The 22,994-nt window shown below is 42.3% G+C and overlaps 2 protein-coding genes across 3 annotated transcripts; both read left to right on the top strand.

Moving 5' to 3' along the window:
* Window positions 1-8,050: 8,050 nt before the first annotated feature.
* On the top strand, window positions 8,051-12,365 carry LOC100384196 (Cullin-3B). The gene is made up of 2 exons (NM_001321832.1): window positions 8,051-8,405; window positions 10,149-12,365. Exons 1-2 carry the CDS (start codon window positions 8,230-8,232, stop codon window positions 12,190-12,192), a joined length of 2,220 nt encoding a protein of 739 aa, NP_001308761.1. The 5' UTR covers window positions 8,051-8,229; the 3' UTR covers window positions 12,193-12,365.
* A 4,684-nt stretch (window positions 12,366-17,049) lies between these two features.
* On the top strand, window positions 17,050-18,388 carry LOC103653050 (uncharacterized). Of its 2 annotated transcripts, none has more exons than XM_008680025.3 (3): window positions 17,050-17,362; window positions 17,458-17,528; window positions 17,682-18,388. In XM_008680025.3, exons 1-3 carry the CDS (start codon window positions 17,293-17,295, stop codon window positions 17,973-17,975), a joined length of 435 nt encoding a protein of 144 aa, XP_008678247.1. In that variant the 5' UTR covers window positions 17,050-17,292; the 3' UTR covers window positions 17,976-18,388. The 2 variants fall into 2 exon arrangements, with proteins under 2 accessions (XP_008678247.1, XP_008678248.1); XM_008680026.3 differs by having other exon boundaries at window positions 17,053-17,362; window positions 17,685-18,388.
* The last annotated feature ends 4,606 nt before the right edge of the window (window positions 18,389-22,994 follow it).

Genomic DNA, 22,994 nt, shown 5'->3' with positions numbered 1-22,994 from the left:
TTATAAGAGGAAGATTTAGGTACAAGTTTAAATGAAAGGAAGTGGTTTTACCCTTTTGTACCTTCTCATAGAGACGCTCTCTTCATTGTGCTTTGTCCTTAGTCTTAGTTGCTTAAGACCTATACTCAATGACAATATATGGAAATACTTTGCACAAGAGAGAGTTTAACAACTAGTGATCTTTTTCAAGTTAGTGTTAGCATATATCAAATGGATCACAAGTTGTATAAATGAATCATGAATTCTCCTTTTTCCTTAGTGCATATCAAGATAGATGTCAGTTAAAATTACAATTGAAATCAAACTCAACTTACATGAGGCACTAAGAAGCATAAGTGATAATTGAAGTTGTTCAATGATCAACCAATATGCGATCAAGAAAACAACAAAGGCATTAAATTTTCAATCAAGCTTAAAAATAGGAGAATCCAATAAGCATGCTACTTTTAGAAATGAAAGCAATAATCCTTGATAAAAGCGATATTACTTTGACAAGTTTGATTGATGTGAAGTAGCATACTATATGAGAAACATTATTCTCATGCAAGAGACTATATGAAATTACTAAGATAAAGCAATAGTCTTAACATAATCAAAATATAAGAATGGACTCCCCCTAAAGATATGCATCAAGTAATTGAAAGAATTGATTTCGATGCATTCACTTTTAAGGACATAAAGGGAGAAGCATTATACATTTTGATCAAGGCTCATAAATTTAGCAATAAACAACTTAAGCCTTGTAATCTCATAATGAAAAAGAATTTAGAATGCTTACAGCCACACCATTGATTATTGTGAAAACCTTATTGTCCAAGTAGGTGTTGTTGTCCTTGATGTTCTTCCTTTTTCATTTGAGTGTCCTCCCTTTGTAGTTGTCTCTTTTTCCTTCCAAACTTATTGAAAATACTCAAGAGAGATGTCAATAGCGCAAGGGAGTATATGGTGAAGGATGATTACTTTAGATAATTAGCATACAAAATTCATCATCCACAAGTCACACAGTCATGAAGTAAAATCCTTAACATTAGTGCATTTTAATAATTATTGGAGATTTTACTTTATCATATTGAAGTTAGTTAATCATCACTTGGAAGCAAATCAATATGATAACATATATATAAATATCGCAAAGGCATTAAATAGATTCTAATGGACATGAGCATTAAGAAAATGATATTTGAATGCACACTTAGTTAATTTCGGTCCAATAAAGAATCTATTCCTCTCAAGGGTAGAATATGATAATTTAGATTAAATACCCTTTGAGATGGGAACCAAACTTAAGAAGATGAGTTCCCATACCTTTGCTTTTACCTTTCTTCCTTTGGGTGAAGCTCAACCCATGAGGCTTGTGTACTTTCTCTCTTGTAGATTTTCATAATTGAACTCAAGAGAAATGTTAGTAGCAACACAAGCACTAGTTTCCATTTTTTTTTGTAATCATTTTGGTAAGGAATGAGAAGTTAGATTAACAAAACATGGAAACTCCATAGCATGGACTAGACTATCCATAGATGATGTTATGCTCAATTTTAACTCATAAAACAAGCATAAATAATCCTTTGAGAATATAGGAATAAATCTAAGTCATGATTTGGAAAGCGATAAATGAGAATGAATCATATCCAATTAAGCAATAAGAGATACAACATGAATTATTGGATAGAATCTCCTAGACATGATGAGATACGCATTTCCATAGAGAAACTTATTCTCTACAAGTGAGACTACTTAAATTACTTAGATAAAAACATTAGTCTCACTTTTCTAGCTATAGAGAGAATTTTCCTTTTATAAGTGTCCTAAGTATTTGAATTCCTTACATGACACCTTATTCTTTTAAGAACATGAAGTATCTCTCTATATCTAGAACATGGCAATAATAGAATAATTAATGTAGAAACATGCCATGAGAACTTGCAATAATTTAAAGCATGTAGATTGTCATAATATAGAATTTGATAAATACACAATCTACCATATGAGAGGAATTTCTTCAAAGAATGATGACATAATTTTAAAACATCCTTAAGTGTTTTCTATTTCTATGTGACTACACAAGACACATGACAAATTAAGATAATTGCACTTAAGAATATAAATGTTACCATCCCTTGACTTTCCTCCATGTTGTAGGCTTTGATATTCCGCATATGATGATTCTTTTATTTCCTACAACATTAATATCTTGCCGAGATGATATGAGTTTTGAATACAATAAACTGAAGTAACCTTGGGTCAATCTTGAATATGTAGATCATTTGAAGATTGATAGCTTGAGTTGATAAGAATTGAATTAACTCCCTCAAGCACCCCAAAGGTTCATACCATCTCCTTCTCCTACAAATCTTGTCAAGCACATTTTGGTACCCATCGCTTGATGGGTCCATTAAGGTTAGTAAACAAAGATCTAGGAACCCAAGTGTCCTTTGTGCTAGCGCTTGGTAAACTCGTTACCTTTCTAGCACAAGTTGCAATCTTGGGTTGCCTAGTTTTATATGAATCAAATGACAAGTTAGGAGTGGGATTTTTACCAATGGGACAATCTTTGCATTGATGTCCCTTCTTTCGGCATGTGTAGCATAGGCGTTTTCCAAGTTTTGAAGATTTCTTCTTTCCTTGTTTGTTGCTTGCTACATGGTTAGTAAAAATTTTCTTTTCTAACCCTATGCCTCTTTGTTTTAAATGGGGACAAGATCTAAGTAAGTGTCCCTTCTTGGAGCATTTAAAACAAAGTCTATCATCCTTGTTAATAATCAAGCCATTAATATAGGGACATGACCTAATCAAGTGCCCCTCTTCAAAGCATTCACTACACCTCTTAATGTGAAGTGTGACTTGATCATTACCTTGGATGTTACCTTTTGTGGAGGCGTGGTTGAGGTTTTTGGAGGAGGTGTTGAATTTCATATTTTGTTCCCTCCTCATTGCAATCCTCAAATCCTTGACATTTTCTTCAAGGGATGTAGTGCATGCCACGGTTGTTCCCGTCTCAAGCTTCTTCACCATGTGATCACGGTTATCTTGAGAATGTTGGGCAATGCATTTCCCTTTTAGTTGTGTCAAGCTCTTCTTTAGCCTCTCATTTTCTTCTTTGAGCTTTTGATATGAATCATCATTTGTTCCTGCAAATTCTAGCTCAAAGGAAGATTTGCTTGTTGACAAACAACAAGCATTAGCACATGGTAATATAGTATCAATTTGAATACATGTGCACGAATGAGGTTGTTGGGATTTTAAGTTCTCTATCACAACCTCATGAGCAATGTTTAATATGATATGATTATCCATAAGATTTTCATGAGAACATAGAAGCATATCATATTTATCTTGAAAAGCTAGATTTTCAACTTTTAGCTTTTCTACTTGGTCCTTGAGCAAGGTATTCCTATTTACTAATTGAGCGATACAATGTGAAGCGTTATCTTGCTCAATTGAAATAGTTTCATACCTTTGGACCAAATTAACATGAGAGCACTTTAGCTCCTCATGTTCTTTAGTCAACTCGTCAAAGTGTTGCATCTTTATGGAGAGAATATCTTCTAGCCTTTGACGAGCTTCGCTTTGCTCTCTCGCTCTTTCTAGAAGTTTGAGCATGACTGCCTTATCTTCTTGGCTTAGGCGAGCGTAGAGATGCACAAAGCTTCTTTCTTCCTCCTCATCCTCATTTGTGCTTCCGCTATCATTTTCATTAGCCACACAACACATGTGGGAATCGAAATGGGAAGACAAACCTTTTGGAGAGGTGGATTCATCGTTTGGTCTCCATCGTTCATTCTCTTCTTCTTCCTTGCAAGGGTTAGTATCACAAATACCAAGGGAAGTAGAAGCACAAAATGAACTATCATGTTTGGACTTATTAAATTTGCTTTTAATTCTAATCCAAATATCATGCACATCACAAATGGGTTTGTCATATTTTATTATGAAGGCATGATAATCTTCTTTGCTAAGGGATTTACTTAAGATGTCATAAGCTAGATAGTTTAAGCGAATACATCTTAAATCTTCTTCGGAGGCATTTTCCCTAGCATAGTTAGGAGGAATAATACCCTTGTCTAAAATTTGTTCTAATTGGGGGTCTACCGCTCTAAAGGCATTTATCACTCTAGTAGACCAAGAAACATAATTAGAACAATCGGAAAGTAATATCTCAAGAGTTACCTCCTTGTTCTCCTGGGTCCTCTTGTTCTTTTGGGATCTTCTACGAGCCATCACTTCGAGTTGTTAGACTCAAGATGAAGTGCCTAGCTCTGATACCAATTGAAAGTCGCCTAGAGGGGGGGGGGGGTGGATAGGCGAAACCTGAAAATTAAAACTTTATCCCCCAACTAGATCCTTTGATTAGTGGTTAGAACAAGATGAACAATAATCGGAGTATAAAAACTAAGTTCTTGCTAGTAAGGAGTATAGCTTTCAAATAATGCGGAAGTGATAAATCAATACAACTAATAATTCTATGATAACAAAGCAAGAAAGCTTAGATGAAAAAGAGCACTAACTCAAGTTCTTTTCTTGCGGAGTGTTGCTTCACTTAAATGAGATTTTAACTTGAAGCAACACCAAATGATATGAGCAAAGAATAGTGCAAGAGAACTTAGAGTAAGGGAAAGCAAACAAATCACAAGCAAAAGCACAATGAACACGGGTGATTTGTTTTACCGAGGTTCGGCCCTCGAAGGCCTAGTCCCCGTTGAGGAGTCCACTTAAGGACGGGTCTTTTTCAACCCTTTCCCTCTCTCCCGATCACACAAGGATCGGCGAGCTCTTCTTCTTCTCAAGGATCACTCTCGATCCCACAAGGACCACCACAATCTTTGGTGTCTCTTGCTAGCTTTTACAAGCCTCCAACACTTTGGAGGAAGTTCGAATGGGAGTCAAAAACTCCACGCGCAAAAGAACACAAAGATGTAGAACACACTATCTCTCAATGAATCTCACAAGGCGCTAGGGCTAAACTCAATTGAGTAGCTCTCAATTGCTTGCTCTCTCTTTTGTGGCACTTGTGTTGGTTGTAGTGGACTAAATCTTGTGTATAGGATGGATCAATGAATATAGGTGGTTGGGAGGGCTTGAGTATGTCAACTAGATGACTTGGAATGTTGCTTGGACTCCCTTCACTTTGAAGTGGCCGGTTGGGGTGGTATTTATAGCCACCATCCAATTTTGTAGCCGTTGGAGAAGCTGCTGGCGATGGGCGCACCGGACAGTCCGGTGCACACCGGACATGTCCGGTGCCCCAGCCACGTCATCCTATCCGTTGAGATTGGAGCTGGTCGACCGTTGGAGGCTTTGTCCTCATGTGGCACCGGACAGTCCGGTGCACACCGGACAGTCCGGTGCCTCTCTGATCCTCTGCTCTGACTTCTGCCGCGTGTACTGTTCTGCACTGTTTACTGTTAGAGTCGACCGTTAGGCGCAGATGACCGTTGCTCCGCTGGCACACCGGACAGTCCGGTGTACACCGGACAGTCCGGTGAATTTTAGCGGAGCAGTCTTCGTGAAATCCCGAGGCTGCCGAGTTCCTGAGGCCGGACACTGTCCGGTGTACACCGGACAGTCCGGTGAATTATAGCGCGCCGGCCCTGGACTTTCCCGAAGATGGCGAGTTTGAGTCTGAGTTCCCTGGTGCACCGGACAGGTACTGTTCACTGTCCGGTGGCACACCGGACAGTCCGGTGCGCCAGACCAGGGGTGCCTTCGGTTGCCCCTTTGCTCCTTTCTTTTGACTCTTGTCTTGTTCTTTTTATTGGTTTTATGTTGAATCTTTGGCACCTGTAGAACATATAATCTAGAGCAAACTAATTAGTCCAATTGTTTGTGTTGGACATTCAATTACCAAAATCATTTAGGAAAAGGTTTGAAGCCTATTTCCCTTTCAGTGAGGTTAGATGACTTCTCATTCTAGCACTCCACATAGAATAATCTTCACCCTCAAACATGGGTGGTTTGCCTAATGGGACCGAAAGTAAATAAGTATGTTTAGGAATGCGAGGATAGCGTAGGGGAATCTTACTAAACTTCTTGCGCTCATGGCGCTTAGAAGTGACGGATGGCGTGTCGGAGCCGAATGTAGAAGGTGATGAAGAATCGGTCTCATAGTAGACCACTTTCTTCATTTTCTTTTTCTTCTCGCCGCTTCGATGCAACTTGGTGTGTGAAGGGGATCCTTTCACCTTGTTGCCGGACTCTCCCGATGGAGCCTTCCCGTGGCTTGTGGCGGGTTTCTCGTCGGTCGCCATCTCCTTCTTGGCGTGATCTCCCGACATCACTTCGAGCGGTTAGGCTCTAATGAAGAACCGGGCTCTGATACCAATTGAAAGTCGCCTAGAGGGGGGTGTGAATAGGCAAATCTGAAATTTATGAAGTTTAAGCACAATTACAAGCCGAGGTTAGCGTTAGAAATGTAAACGAGTCCGAAAGAGAGGGCGAAAACAAATCACAAGCGAATAAGAACGGATGACACGGTGATTTGTTTTACCGAGGTTTGGTTCTTGCAAACCTACTCCCCGTTGAGGTGGTCACAAAGGCCGGGTCTCTTTCAACCCTTTCCCTCTCTCAAACGGTCACCTAGACCGAGTGAGCTTCTCTTCTCAATCAAACGGGACACTAAGTCCCCACAAGGACCACCACACAATTGGTGTCTCTTGCTTTGATTACAATGATCTTTGGAACAAGAAATGGGGAAGAAGAAAAGTGATCCAAGCGCAAGAGCTCAAAAGAACACAAAAGTCTCTCTCTAGTCACTAATTTGTTTGGAGTGATTTCGGACTTGGGAGAGGATTTGATCTCTTTGTTTGTGTCTTGGAATGAAGTCTAGAGCTCTTGTATGAGGTTTGATGGCTGAAAACTTGGATACATTGAAGTGTGGTGGTTGGGGGTATTTATAGCCCCAACCACCAATATGGCCGTTGGTGAAGCTTCTATCGTATGGCGCACCGGACAGTCCGGTGCACCAGCCACATCACCCGGCCGTTGGGTTCCGACCGTTGGAGCTTCTGACAACGGGGCCACCGGACAGTCCGGTGGTGCACCAGACAGGTCATGTTCACTGTCCGGTGCACCATCTGACGCCTGCTCTGACTCCTGTGGGCGCATGCGCGCACTGTAGCGTTTCACTGTTCCTTTGCAGACGACCGTTGGCGCTGTTTAGCCGTTACTCCGCTGGCACACCGGACAGTCCGGTGCTACACCAGACAGTCCGGTGAATTATAGCGGAGTGGCTCCCAGAATTCCCGAAGCTAGCGAGTTGGAGAGAATCCACCCTGGTGCACCGGACACTGTCCGGTGGCACACCGGACAGTCCGGTGCGCCAGACCAGGGCAGCCTTCGGTTATCTTTTGCTCTTTTTATTTGAACCCTTTCTTTGAACTTTGTATTGGTTTATTGTGAACCTTTGGCACCTGTAGAACTTATAATCTAGAGCAAACTAGTTAGTCCAATTGTTTGTGTTGGGCAATTCAACCACCAAAATCATTTAGGGCTTGTTCGGTTAAGTCTCAATCCATGTGGATTGAGTGGGATTGGATGAATTTGAATCCCAAACAAGTCAAACTTCCTATTAATTTTTTTCCAATCCCATCCCATCCATGTGTATTGGGAATAACCGAACAAGGCCTTAGGAAAAGGTGTAAGACTATTTCCCATTCAGAATCGAGAGGTCTTAAATGACATGCCACATAAGCAAATGATATGATATGATATGCAATTTAATGAAGAGAGATATGAGAGTTCCATAAGAGATGAGTCTATTTTCTAGACAAATATTTAAATGACAACTTTAAAAACAGGGTGACGAAACCATCTAATGAGAATGGCTAAGTTCCACGTTGGAACCAGCCTAATAATCTTGTCAGTTAAAACATAAGCTGGGCCCTAATAATCTTGTCAGTTAAAACATAATCCAGGCGCCGACAGCCTGTTGGACCCATAAGTGAAAGGGAGCCCGAATGCGAGAGACCGAGACGCCAAAAATAGATTAGGTGCGGTGAGGCCCAAACTCTATGTAGTAGAGCTTAAAATGGTCAACCAAATCAACCGATTAAAACTATCCCAACGAGAACATCGTTCCCCTTCCAGCACCTCCATTCCCAGCCACGAGACGACGAAACCCTAGCCTCCCCTCCCCCTCTCTCACCAGGCCACCACCTCGCCGGAACCCGGCGCCTCGACAGAGCACGGGATCATCGGCCGCCGTCGGCCGCGGCTGCGGAGGAGCGGTGTAAGATGTTGAACGGCGGCGGCGGCGGCCAGAAGAAGCGGAACACGAAGATCGAGCCCTACCGGCACCGCGTCGAGACCGACCCCAAGTTCTTCGACAAGTCGTGGCGGAAGCTCCATGACGCCATCCGCGAGATCTACAACCACAACGCCAGCGGTCTCTCCTTCGAGGAGCTCTACAGGTTAACATTGCGCGCCCGCGCCCGCGCCCCATCCCCCGAATTTTTTTGTCCCCATGTTCCGCCACTCAGGTTTTGTTCCACGCCATTAGGTCACGCCGTATGATCGCGGATGATTCGAATAGATAGCGCCCATAATGGCCAATGGATTGGTTGCTGACTTGCTGTGCTGATTGGTGATCTGTAATTTTTCATATTTTATATTCGATCTTTGTGTATGCATTTAAGATGATGATGTGTGAATGTTTTGCGAATAGATTGATATTGATTCATATGTCTTATTATTAGTGTATTAGGGCTTGTCATGTTACTCATGTAATAATTTGTCAACATGATATTATGATCTTTTATTTATTGGTTGATGCATGCTCATGGCTTTATTTTTGTCTACTATTAAATTTTGCTAGTTGCTTGAAGCCTTCAGGCCATTGTTAGCGTCGTTTTCTGGGTCTCGGCATTAAATGATTAAGCGGTTGGGGTTCTTGTTTTAATTTCATGCTATGCAAATAAGGAAATTTGAGTATGGGCCTGTATGGAAAAAAACTGGATGTTTCCGTTTTAACTTTTGGGCTACATGCAAGCCTACACCAGAGCTGAACCGACGAGAGCTGCAATCTAGACTTACATAAATATTATTTATTATCTAGAGAACTCCCTTAACAATCTTGTGCCTGTGTTCCTGTACTTCCTAATTTGTTGCCTTAGTTATATAGATACACCTCATATGTTGTGGCGTTGGTCCCCCTCATAGTTGGCACCTAGCAGTCCACGTAATGGGTTACTCTGTTTCCTTGCCTACACCGAGGAGATGCCACTATGGAGCTCCACCACTCTCCATGCATGGCTTGGTAGGATTGTTCGGAATATATTTTAAAATATTTATCTAATTTCTTACCTTGAAGGGCAAGCCTGGTGCCTGGTACACCATGAGAGCTGTCTCACTGAGTCACTAGGTCGCCAGTTCGAAGCAGCCTCTCTATGCATGGCTTGGGAACTTGTTTAGTTAAATTTTGGCAACTGTTTGCTTCTGTTTGTACAGATGCTTTTAGATAATTGGCATTCATTTCTCAGATCCTCTTCAGCAATTCTTTCTTCTTTTGGCAAATAGCCATGAGCTGTGATACAGTTCTACCGTATCTATAATTCATTTTACCATTTATAATGTCTTACTTTTCAGCATGTTGCAGCCTTTCATTTTCCAAAAATGTATGTGAATACATCAGTGGTGCAATAGATAAGTATATGCATACATCAAGTTTGTGATACAACTCAATCGTACTTGTACTTCACCTATCACTTCCCATGATTGATCCTTGTTTTCTGTTATTTTTGTTTCTTTGTTGCTCATGTTATCCAACTCAAAGTTAGACAATAAATAAACAGTTTTTTTTTAAGTTTTTCTGTTAGTTTGCTGTCTAAATAGTGATTTTTCCTGTCTGTTTGATCTGTAAAAACTTATTCTCTTCAGGACATTATTAATGTTATGTTAAAAAGATTAGTTGCCTCAGCTTACAGGAAGCCGTTTTTTCTATGAACCTTGCACCAGCTTGTAATACTGAAAACATAACATAACAACTGTATGTATGAAAGAGACAAGGATTGACAATGACCACCCTGGGCCTGCTCAGGCCTCTCCCGAGAAAGTATATTGGGGTGTATGTGTTTAACATAACAACCATATGTGTGTCTGTTTAAATTTTCCTTGAATATATTGGTGAATATATATTTTTTCTTATATTATGGCAGGACTGCTTATAACATGGTATTGAACAAGTTTGCTCCTCAGCTCTATGAGAAACTCACAGAAAACATGAAAGGGCATCTTGAAGAGATGCGCACATGTATAGAGGCTGCTCAAGGTGGTTTGTTCCTGGAAGAGTTGCAGCGAAAATGGAATGACCATAACAAGGCATTGACAATGATTAGAGATATCCTGATGTATATGGACAGGACATATATTCCCACTAATAAAAAGACACCTGTCTTCGAACATGGATTAGAGCTTTGGAGGGATACTATAGTTCGGTCTCCTATGATTCAGGGGAGGTTGTTTGACACGCTTCTCGAGCTCATACATAGAGAAAGGACTGGCGACGTGATAAATAGAGGCTTGATGAGGACTACAACTAAAATGTTGATGGATCTAGGGTTGTCTGTTTACCAGGATGATTTTGAAAGGCCATTTCTTGAGGTCTCTGCTAGTTTCTATAGTGGTGAGTCACAACAATTTATTGAATGCTGTACTTGTGGTGAGTATCTGAAGCAGGCTGAGAGGCGCCTCCATGAAGAATCAGAGCGTGTGTCACAGTACTTGGATGCTAAAACCAATGAGAAAATTACTGCTGTTGTGGTGAAAGAGATGCTAGCAAATCACATGCAGAGGTTGATTCTTATGGAGAACTCAGGGCTTGTGAATATGCTTGTCGAGGACAGGTATGAAGACCTGACCAGGATGTACACTTTGTTTAATCATGTTCCTGATGGTCTCGCAACAATTAGATCTGTGATGGTGTCTCATATTAAGGATACTGGCAAAAGTTTGGTAACAGATCCAGAGAGACTAAAGGACCCAGTTGATTTTGTTCAGCGGCTTCTTAACATGAAGGACAAGTATGACAATATCATCAATGTGTCATTTAGCAATGACAAGAGTTTCCTGAATGCTCTCAATTCCTCATTTGAGAACTTTATAAACTTAAACAACAGATCACCTGAGTTCATATCACTGTTTGTTGATGACAAACTGCGGAAGGGGGTGAAAGAGGCCAATGAGGAGGATCTTGAAACTGTCCTGGACAAAGTGATGATGCTGTTTAGGTATTTGCAAGAAAAAGATCTATTTGAGAAATATTACAAGCAACACTTGGCAAAGCGTCTTCTTTCTGGGAAGGCTGCTTCTGATGATTCTGAGAGAAGCATGCTTGTGAAGCTGAAGACAGAATGTGGCTACCAGTTTACTTCAAAGTTGGAGGGCATGTTCACTGATTTGAAGACCTCTCAGGATACTACACAAGGGTTTTATGCATCTACTTCCTCGGAGCTGCCGGCAGATGCCCCCACAATGTCTGTCCAGATACTCACAACTGGGTCATGGCCAACGCAAACCTGCAATACCTGCAATCTCCCCCCTGAAATTGTTTCTGTCTCAGAGAAGTTTCGGTCTTATTACCTTGGCACACATAATGGCAGGAGGCTAACATGGCAAACAAACATGGGGACGGCTGACATCAAAGTAACATTTGGAAATGGAAGCAAGCATGAACTGAACGTATCAACATACCAGATGTGTGTTCTCATGCTGTTTAACTCAGCAGATGTCTTGACTTACCGTGAAATTGAGCAGTCTACAGCAATACCAGCCGCTGACCTGAAGCGATGCCTCCAGTCACTAGCTCTTGTGAAGGGTAAGCAAGTCCTGCGGAAAGAGCCGATGAGCAGGGACATTGCCGATGATGACAGCTTCTGCGTGAACGACAAGTTCACCAGCAAGCTCTTCAAGGTGAAGATCGGCACCGTGGTGGCGCAGAAGGAGACCGACCCCGAGAAGCTAGAGACGCGGCAGCGGGTGGAGGAGGACAGGAAGCCGCAGATCGAGGCGGCCATTGTGCGGATCATGAAGTCGAGGAGGGTCCTCGACCACAACAGCATCATGACGGAGGTGACAAAGCAGCTGCAGCCGCGTTTCATGCCGAATCCCGTGGTGATCAAGAAGCGGATCGAGTCGCTCATCGAACGCGACTTCCTGGAGCGGGACAAGACAGACAGGAAGATGTATCGCTATCTGGCCTAAGAGAACCACCTGTCCTTGAATTCGATTTCATCATATCTACCCATGTTGTATAAACAGACCCTGATCCATGTAACTTGTCCAGAGAAGGAAATGGGTCTTTCTGCATCCCGTGACACTTTTAAGTTGAGACTTTTTTTTCTGGATCTGCCCAGTTAGTTGCTAGCTTAGCTTCTATAACATCTTGCGCTGGGTTGCATGCTAACGCTATAGATTGGCTGCGACGTAATGCTCTCTTTTCGTTGCTGCTTCAGAAACGCGATCTGATCGCTATCAAGGTTGACCTTTTGTGGATGGTTGGATGTCACTGAAACGGTGCTCGGATGAGGTTCCGCTAAACTGTTCTATCCAGCGTGCAATGCTATGTGGTGCGTGGCTTCTAGAATGTCACATATGGTAGCATGACCAAATTTGATGTTTCAGCAGCGTAAAGTCTCTGGCGAAGGTGGTACCAGACGGTGACGACGCTGGACGTGGTGAAGGCGTGGCTGGCCGGCGCTACCCGCGGCCATGCGCTGAAGTCTAACGCGCTCACGGAGCAGTTCTGCGTCATCTTCGAGAGCTACCTGGCCGCTGAAAGTCAGTGTGGTTCATTCAGTCAGTTTTTTTAGTATAACAAATATTAATCGTCAATTTATATAAAAAAACGAGTACAAAAACTTATTGGTATTACAAATATTTTTAAATTCATTAATAAAAAAATTGTCTTAAAAGAAGGTTACACAGTATACATGATATTTCAAATGTGATTATAATATTATTTCTTGTCATCTCACTTACGCTTTCTAATAGCCAAACAAACCTCTATTATATCAAGGAAACTATCTCGCTCAATAAAGATGACTAGACAATCGTCCAAAAGAGTATCACTCATCCTATTTCTTGACTTAGCTCTTGACAGATCCTATTTCTTGACTTGCTCTTGATAGATTTAATTATTGAAAAATGTTCTTTCAACACTTGTTGCGACAAGTAAAATCAATACCAACTTGATAAACGAGTACAGTACACCAATCCATAAACATGTCCCTCTCTGCTCTAACGAGCTCACGCGATAGATCAACTTGATTGATTATTCAAGCCTTTGAAGCCAATATTTATCAAGCTGCGTTTCAAATCTTAGCATGTCATTTCTTGAAAGATCATTAGGGTAAAATTTAGCAAGTACAATCTGGCTTTCTGGAACAATGGAGGACAACCGTGCAACTTATTTTGCAAGAATTTTTCAAACCTTCAAGGGTTTATCACACCATTCCTCAAAAACCCTTTGATTTCTAATCTTTAGGCTATGGTAAAATTGTCACATGAGAGGTTCGGATCGTTCAACAAGCGAGGGGACCAAGTGGGTAATTCAGGATTATTTTTTGACCCATATTTTCTTATCAGATGATTTTTTTTGCTAATGCAACAGTTAGGGAGGAAGCTAAACGTTTTCACTATCTCTATCTAAGCACAACACTCTACATGTAAATTCACGGTCAGGTTTTGAGGTGAGATTTTTTTATTTTATTCAACTGAACTTATTTCCATCATGAGAGCCTTTCCATCACAAAATACATCACTATTTGATGATTAGTCTCAATATAATTTACAGGTCTAATTTTTGTAGTGGCTTAAATGGCATCCTCGTGTACATTTGATAATTCGCAGAATCAGAGGATTCTAATGTATGGATGTGGAACGCTGATGCCATTCTAAATATGTTTGCTTGACACAGTAACATAGTGACATGACCAAACTGTTCTTTAGTTTGTACCGTGTAGTGATGAATTTTCTGTAGTATTTCAATTGTGTCGTGTAGCGACGAGTTTTCTAGGTCCTCTTCCTGTGTCATGGAACTGAAATACCATAATACAGTCTAGCTATCTCAAATTTCTGTGAACTAAAGTGTATGTCCTGTTCTCTATCATTTTAGAAGGGGAAGAAACGTGGAAGGAAATCTGGAGTAAGTCATGAGGTAACTTCTGAAAGTGCTTATGCATAGAAGGTAATAATACCTGGTGTCGATATACTCATGTGATTATATGGAATTATGAATTTGGGTTTGGGCTCGGGTACAGTCGCCTACCATCTGGTCACAACTGTTGATCATTGCTGGAATAGAGAAGTAGAAAACATTGAAAGTATTCCTGGTAAGGTCTCTCAGGTACTGATACTTTGAACATATTACAAATCAGTTTCTGTTTATTTACAATGGTCACTAACCTATTTCTATTTTTTATATGTGTTGTCTGTTTTTCATATAAACGTTGTACACTAACATTTTATCTCATTGAATAATTTGTGTCGTTGTAGGTTGTCTACGCTGGAGATGAGAACAACATTGTGCATTCATGGCTTCTATTGGCTGTTGTACTTCCTTTTCACTTTGTATGTGCTTGTCCCAAGGAATTGGAGCTTGATGCAAACACAATGGAGATCGCCAGGGGTGCTGGAATCAATATGATCGAAATAAAAACAGTCCCAGAGAAGCAGTTAAGGGAGCAGACGTTGTGTACACAGATGTTTGGGCCAGCATGGGACAAAAGGAAGAGGTTGGTTATAGAAAGCAAAAGTTTCATGGATTCACGATATGTCTATTTTTTCACACTTTCTAGAATTTCTGCATGTCTTACTAGACTCCCTGTACATATACTTACAAAAGCCCATGAGGCGATTGAGTCACAACTAGAAAAATAATCATTTACATTCTGACCTTCATATGATTCAAGATACTAGGTATTTATCTCAAATCATAATTGTGGTGTACACTGATTGTTTTACTTTTTTCCAAAGAGCAACATATAAACTGAAGGGAAGGCTCATATTTCTTATTAAGGCAAAACTTTTCCATCTTTAAATTCTAAGTCTGGCCAGATCTATTGCTTCTGCTCTCCAGATTTAGGCAAATCTAGTCTGCCCGATCCCTCAGGATATTGTGTCTATTCAGTTAATTTTTCTTTCTTTTTGTTGTTGTTGAGGAATTTGGTGTTTTCTTTTCTACAGCTATTGAGCAACTCACAATGTATTTACTAGAAACCCATAAAATGGAATATCTTCATTGCAGGGTCTGCTTGGCAAGAAGCATTCGTAGTCATAGGGTTACCTGTTAATAATTTGATTGAGCAAGTCAAGCGTCGAGGCCATCGAGGCGGGGAAGAAGCTCTACGAGGCAACCTACATCAAGAACCTCACAGTACAAATGGGGCCATTCATGGACCACATCATCATTTGTTATTGGTTGCTGACAAAAAATTTGTGAGATATTGAGATCAATGTAAAGTTCGTATCAGATGCTTAGGCTTTATAGGGTAGGTTCCTAATTGTGACCATGTACTAAATTGTATTTTTGTTGCTAAGTTACATTACAGACCAAATAAACTTAACCTGACCAGCTTGTAGAAAAATGTGGTATGGCAATTAAAGATACACGAATTGCTCATAATGTTACTTTCTATTCATGCTTGTAATTGAATTTACTTTTATGTGAATATTATGCATAGAAGCCATGCTATGATAATGGATTGTTAGAATCACTTATCAAATATGATTGTGCCGTCGCAACGCATACAGGGGTGGGCCTCATTCAATTCAATGGTATTCAATTGAATACCCATTATTTTGACAAAAACAACATATACATATATAGTATATATACATAGGAAATAAGAAATGAATCAAATGAGTGGAGGAATTTCTATTAACTTAGACCAAAATATCTCTAATCTCCTTGCTACTTCTCATACCCACCCAGCCCAATAAATTGTTGTGTGATTGTGTCCTATGAGATCCAATGGAGTGATATAGCCCATCTTAGTATCTCACGACAAAAAATCTTCAAACCCTATTGTCGTACTAGGGAAGAGTTGTCAGGTCGTGGTGGGACATTAGCGACAATGCGAGGCATTAGCGATTGGAAAGAGCCAAATATGATAAGTATCTAGGCAACAACCGAGCAATAGCCTCTGGTGCATTTCGATTTAAATTTTTTGAAATAGTTGTATGAAATTTGAGTTTAGTAGGCTAGTTATTGGATCGGTTATGACTATATTGTGTGTGCTTAATTATAGATTATATATAATTAACTACATATATAAACAAGCTTTAGGTCTAGAAAAAATTTTATCCTAATTTTTTTGAATACCCGCCTTCTAAATCCTGGGCCCGCCACTGAATGCATAGGCACTGTACTATGTAGTGGTGAAATAACTAGATTAAAATAATAAAATTTATGTATGGCTAGAATCATAAATGGATCATGAAGTATTTTCTTATAATAGTATAACATATATTTGTACTTAAGTTATCGTGCTATTATATGTTCCCGTTGCAATGCACGGACGCCTTAGCTCCGCGCGAAGGCGCCCGTGAACACACGTACTTTACATGACTGCACAAATATCTTTAAACACAGCTTGTTGGGCTTTCATTGATGTTCAAACTACTCACAGGAATTAATGCTCCAATTGGATTTGGGTCGTATAGCTCTGAAAGTCGGACAGATAAACAAAGCCCAGCTTTTCCCCCCTGGAGCGCCCAATAATAATCCTTGTTTTTTTTTCTTCCTTCTCGAGGAAGCCCAATGAGATGGATGCCATCCCAATTGGATCCGAGGGATGTGATGTTTTTTATTTTAAATGTCATATAAGCATCAATCAAGATCATGCAACCAACATCAGCAGTATGTATTTTGAGTGGGAGAGAGACAAGCTCCCTGAAATGAATTCTCCATTCTTAAAGCTCTGTAGGCTCGGAACCTGAGCCTGGTCGTGAGGACATGGACAAGGTGACGACGGAGCAAAACAAGGGCCATATTTCGCGGCCGGGAAAACATCCTCCCTTAAAGGCGGTGACATGCATGCATGCGCCTTATCTTGAGACTCACATCAAGATCCCATTCTTTGTAGGCTTGTAACCCAACTTAATTCTGGACAGGAATCTGCGATCAGAGACTCATCACGTCCTCGCTAGCTAGAAGACATGCATAATAACGTATATGCCTTCAGAAATATGTGTTCACTTCGTGTCTTCGTTCATATATATGCACCCAAAATCAGTTCTTGAGCAGCCTTTAGCCAGCTTCGTATCAGGTATCACACACTGTTGTTAGCACCTGCAACTGCAATGTGGAGCTGGAGCTCCATGGCGTTTGGCTCTCTCCTCCTCCTCTTCCTCCTGGCTACCAGAGCTTATGGTGATGATGATACTTGATCTTCATTTTTATCTCTCAGTCTCTGTACGTATATATATAGAATGATGACGAAGATGTTACATTTTCATCGTCTGCAGGTCTTGGGAGGCAGGACATGCAGTTGCACACAGCACACTTGCCCATGAACACGAAGGTCAATAGCCAGAAGGTGAGTGACGCAGTTCTTTCTAGCTAGCGTTAAGCCGTTAATTCTCCAGTCTACATTAATTAGCTTCTTCTTCGTCATGCGCACCCATGTGACTGCGTGTGCGCGCGCGCGTCTGATGATCTGTAGTAATTCTCTATTCGATCTGTGCTGTAGCAGGAGATACCAGCTGACTTCAAGTGGCAACTACGACCGCCGGCGGGCACACTGGACAGCCGCCGGAACGGCTTAGGCGGCAGCACCACACCGCCAGAGCATCGCCGCCTGGCGACGACCACGGGACGTGCCGCTGCCGCGAAGGAGGAAGACGGCGGAGGAGAGGTCAAGAAGACGATGTGGAGGACTCATCGTCGTGAGGTGGCGGCGCCCAGGTTTATCCACCAAGACTACGCCGGGCCCAGCGGTCACTCACCCAACCACCACCGGGCAATTCCCTGCGGCCCATGCTAGCATGCATCGAGCACAACAGCAGTTTTTCTCCGGTGAACAAATGCTGCTTGCATGCTTTGCGTCCGGAGATGCGATGTCCTTGTTGTGGGCTTGTGGCTGGAGAGACGACTAGCAGCAGAGGAGTCCCCTAGTAGCACCTAGCTAGATACAGTGGCGGACCCAGGATTTGAGGACAGTCTAGGCAAGATTAAGTTGCTATCCTTTATGTCTGTGCTTGCTTGCTTCTCTCCATTGCCGTAGGATTAAGCGTATGGTACTTGCTTGCTTCTCTCCATTGCCGTAGGCAAAGCAGCCCAGGCCACCGCCTGTGGTGCCTGGGTGGTGAGTCCGCCACTGGCTAGACCCTAGTTCAAGTTGCTGGTAGACATTGGCAGTTTTGGGCTTATTTCAAGATAACTTTTCTCACTCTCAAATCTTGATTAGTATATGTTTGACGCGAAGATCGGTCACACGCTAGCTAGCTACATCTAGGCCGTCACTACAGGAAAACTACAGGAAAAACAGTTAATTCCCGTCGGCCAGGAACCGACGGGAATAAGCATTAAACCGACGAGAATAAGTAATTCCCGTCGGTTTAGGGCTTATTCCCGTCGATTGTCAGCGGCCAGGCGTCCCTTGTCGGGGATAAGGTTATCCCCGTCGGCGGCTGACAGGAATAATTAATTCCCGTCGGCTAGTTAGTGGCCGACGTGAATTAAGGCTAACTCCCGTCGGTTTTGCTGGCCGACGGGCGTCACATATTAATTCCCGTCGGTTTCCCAGGCCGACGGGAGTTATTAATTAATTCCCGTCGGCCCTACGTGGCCGACGGGAATTAACTGGGCCGACGGGCATTAGTAATTAATTCCAGTCGGTTCGACCATAGCCGACGGGAATTAACTGGGCCGACGAGAATTACCCTATACTGCTACAAAAACAGCACTAAATTAGGTCACTATTTCTGCACACATAACATATATCACACATACATAAATCACAGATAACAACCACATTACAAACACATGCATTTAGAGATACGACATTCACAAACACATGCATTTAGACATAAACACATGCATTTATAATTAAAACATCCACCAACGAGTACGACATAGTATTAAAACTAAACATCCACCAACGAGTACGACATAGTTTTGAAACATAACATCCACCAACGAGTACGACATTTCAAACATAAGTTCAAGTGTTTAGAGATAACCACCACTTGGGTGGTTAGAGCTTTGACCGCCGCCGCCACCACCACCAGGAGGAGGGAACGCGAAGAGCGAGTCAACAAATCCAGTCCCTACTGCTGGATCAGACCCACTACCACCCGCTTCAGGCGTAACCTATGCAAGTTAGCAAATATCAACACGTTAAATGCAAATATCAAAAAATATACAAGTGTATAAATTAATCGAGAGTTATCAAACGTACCCTATCTCCAAGTGCAGGTATATGTGTCGGAGGGGTGTTGAACTGTGGTGGTGGAACTGGTGTGTTTGCAAATTGGCTCCATTGTGGTGGCGGTGGAAAATTTGTTGCCATGCCCTGTTGCTGCATTAACTGTTAAACACATATGTGTTACTACTGAAGATGTTGTATTGAAATATAATAATTTAGAGTTCGGATTATGTGTACTCACTTGATACATCGCTTGGTTATGTGCATTGCAAGCCTCCATAAATTCGTGTTGTTGTCTCATCTCTTCACGCATCCTCATAATCTCCAACTTCTGCTCGTTCGGTCGACGAGAGCATGAGCTACGGGAAGATGAACCCGTCCTCTGAGATCTCACCGACGACGAGTCAATGAATCCGTCGAAGAGTGCGTATCTATAAGTGATTCAAAAAATATGATTACTGCAAAATCAATTTAGTGTCAACCATATAATTTCATAAGTTAGAGGTTACCGTTCATGCGCTTTGCCACCACCACTTGCGTACACCACCGAGGGATCCACTGGTTCATGGCGCCAGTCGAAGTCAAGGCCATGGCGACGAATCATCTCCTCCCCATAGGACGCCTATACATCATTCACAATCTTACAAATGCAGGAATTTATATACTTTGAACGTTTGAACTTTTGAGCCAAAACTCACCAAGCGATCCGTGGCTGTCTAGCTGCAGAGCTAGTCAGGGTTGTTCGGGTCTGGTCCTTTGTGGCCCTCCTGGTAGACCTCAATGTCACTAGGCTTTTGGCCACTCGTAGCTTCCTGTATAAACAAAAAACATTCATAAGAAACTGAAAGGGAATTAGGCTTACACCTTTTTCCTAATTAATTTTGGTGGTTGAATTGCCCAACACAAATAATTGGACTAACTAGTTTGCTCTAGTCTATAAGTTCTACAGGTGCCAAAGGTTCACAATAAGCCAATAAAAAGACCAAGAATGGGTTCAAACTAAGAGAGCAAAAGACATCCTAGAAGGCACCCTGGTCTGGCGCACCAGACAGTGTCCGGTGCACCAGGGCACTCAAGGCTGAACTCCTCACCTTCGGGAAAATCAGAGGGTGCTCCGCTATAATTCACCGGACTGTTCGGTGTGCCAGCGGAGCAACGGCTACTTCGCGCGCAACGGTCGACTGCAACCGCATTAAATGCGCTACAGTGTGCGCCAGAGTCAGAGCACGCGCAGTTGGCGCACCGGACAGTCTACAGGACCTGTCCGGTGCACCACCAGACAGCCCAGAGGCCCCACAAGTCAGAGCTCCAACGGTCGAACCCCAACGGCTGGCTGACGTGGCTGGCGCACCGGACAGTGTCCGGTGGCGCACCGGACTGTCCGGTGTGCCATGCGACAGCACACTTCCAACGGCCACTTTGTGGTGGTTGGGGCTATAAATACCCCAACCACCCCATATTCAATTGCATCCAAGTTTCTACACTTCTACACCTTACAAGAGCTATAGCATTCAATACAAGACACACCAAAGAGATCAAATCCTCTCCCAACTCCACACAAAGCTTTAGTGATTAGAGAGAGTGATTTGTTGTGTTCATTTGAGCTCTTGCGCTTGGATTGCTTCCTTTCTTTCTCATTCTTCTTGTGATCAAACTCAATTGTAACCAAGGCAAGAGACACCAATTGTGTGGTGGTCCTTGCGGGAACTTCGTGTTCCGTCTGATTGAGAAGAGAAGCTCACTCGGTCTAAGTGACCGTTTGAGAGAGGGAAAGGGTTGAAAGAGACCCGGTCTTAGTGACCACCTCAACGGGGAGTAGGTTTGCAAGAACCGAACCTCGGTAAAACAAATCATCGTGTCTCGCTTTTTATTTGCTCACGATTTGTTTTGCGCCCTCTCTCTCGGACTCGTTTATATTTCTAACGCTAACCCAGTTTGTAGTTGTGCTTAAGTTTATAAATTTCAGATTCGCCCTATTCACCCCCTCTAGGCGACTTTCAATTGGTATCAGAGCCCGGTGCTTCATTAGAGCTTAACCGCTCGAAGTGATGTCGGGAGATCACGCCAAGAAGGAGATGATGACCGGCGAGAAGCCCGCTACAAGCCATGGGAAGGCTCCATCCGGGGAGTCCGCCAACAAAGTGAAGGGATCCCCTTCACACAACAAGTCGGGTCAGAGCGGTGACAAAAAGAAGAAGATGAGGAAGGTGGTCTACTACGAGACCGACTTTTCGTCGCCATCCACCTCCGGCTCCGACACGCCGTCCGTAACTTCTAAGCGCCATGAGCGCAAGAAGTTTAGTAAGATCCCCCTACGCCACCCTCGCATTTCCAAACGTACTCCATTGCTTTCCGTCCCATTAGGCAAACCACCCATGTTTGATAGTGAGGATTATAATATGTGGAGCGATAAAATGAGGCATCATCTAACCTCACTCCACACAAGTATTTGGGATGTTGTTGAGATTGGAGTATAGGTACCTTCACCGGGGGATGAAGACTATGATTCGGACGAGGTCGCCCAAATCCGGCACTTTAACTCCCAAGCCACCACTATACTCCTCGCCTCTCTAAGTCGAGAGGAGTATAACAAGGTGCAAGGATTAAAAAGCGCCAAGGAAATTTGGGACGTACTCAAGACCGCGCACGAAGGAGATGAGGTGACCAAAATCACCAAGCGGGAGACGATCGAGGGGGAGCTCGGTCGGTTCCGACTCAACCAAGGCGAGGACCCTCAAGCCATGTACAATCGCTTGAAGACCTTGGTGAAACAAGTGCGCAACCTCGGGAGCACAAAATGGGATGACCATGAGATGGTCAAGGTTATTCTAAGATCCCTCATTTTTCTTAACCCTACGCAAGTTCAATTAATTCGAGTAAATCCTAGATATACACTAATGACTCCCGAGGAAGTGATAGGAAATTTTGTGAGCTTTGAGTTAATGATCAAAGGCTCAAAGAAAATCATCGAGCTAGATGGCCCCTGTTGGGGACTTGTTCTCAAATGCTTAGGATTAAGAACAAGGCAACATAAAATGTTGAATGTTAATGCCCTTCGTCTATGAAACATTATTCTCTTGAGAATAATGGATCTTGGACGAAGGTTGATAAAAGCATAATTACGAAGCTCAAATCTTCGTAATAAAATTTCAGTAAAAATTATTAAATGACATAAAATGAAAGGTATAAAAGGAATAAATACATCATAGATGAATTACATTGTATTTACTCAATGTATTGAACTATTGAATACAATAATACCTTTGCCTTGGCAAAGAGTTGGATTCCGAGAATGCGATTGTAATTAATCGAATGCCTGAACAGTAACGGAATACTGTTCACTATTTATAGGCACAGGACGCAGCCTGTGAGGAATTACAAGTATGCCCCTTATAAAAACTTACAACATTAACTCAGACCTTTATGTACTAAAAGGTCATTCTATCTTTAAGTCGGTTTGTAATGCCGAAGCTTTACGAAGAGGAACCTTCGGCTATCTTATACAAACAGCTTCATCCGAGGACCACTTCTTTCTATAAGACCTTCGGCGACGAAGCATAGACCCAACAGTAGCCCCTTTCGCGGTGCTAGATCGTTTTTCGTAACGAGCTTGATCCGTGAAAAAAGTTTCTTAGG

The sequence above is a fragment of the Zea mays genome, chromosome 4 (genome assembly GCF_902167145.1).
Source record: "Zea mays cultivar B73 chromosome 4, Zm-B73-REFERENCE-NAM-5.0, whole genome shotgun sequence".
NCBI lineage: Eukaryota > Viridiplantae > Streptophyta > Magnoliopsida > Poales > Poaceae > Zea > Zea mays.
This window is presented reverse-complemented; position numbering and strand designations above follow the sequence as displayed.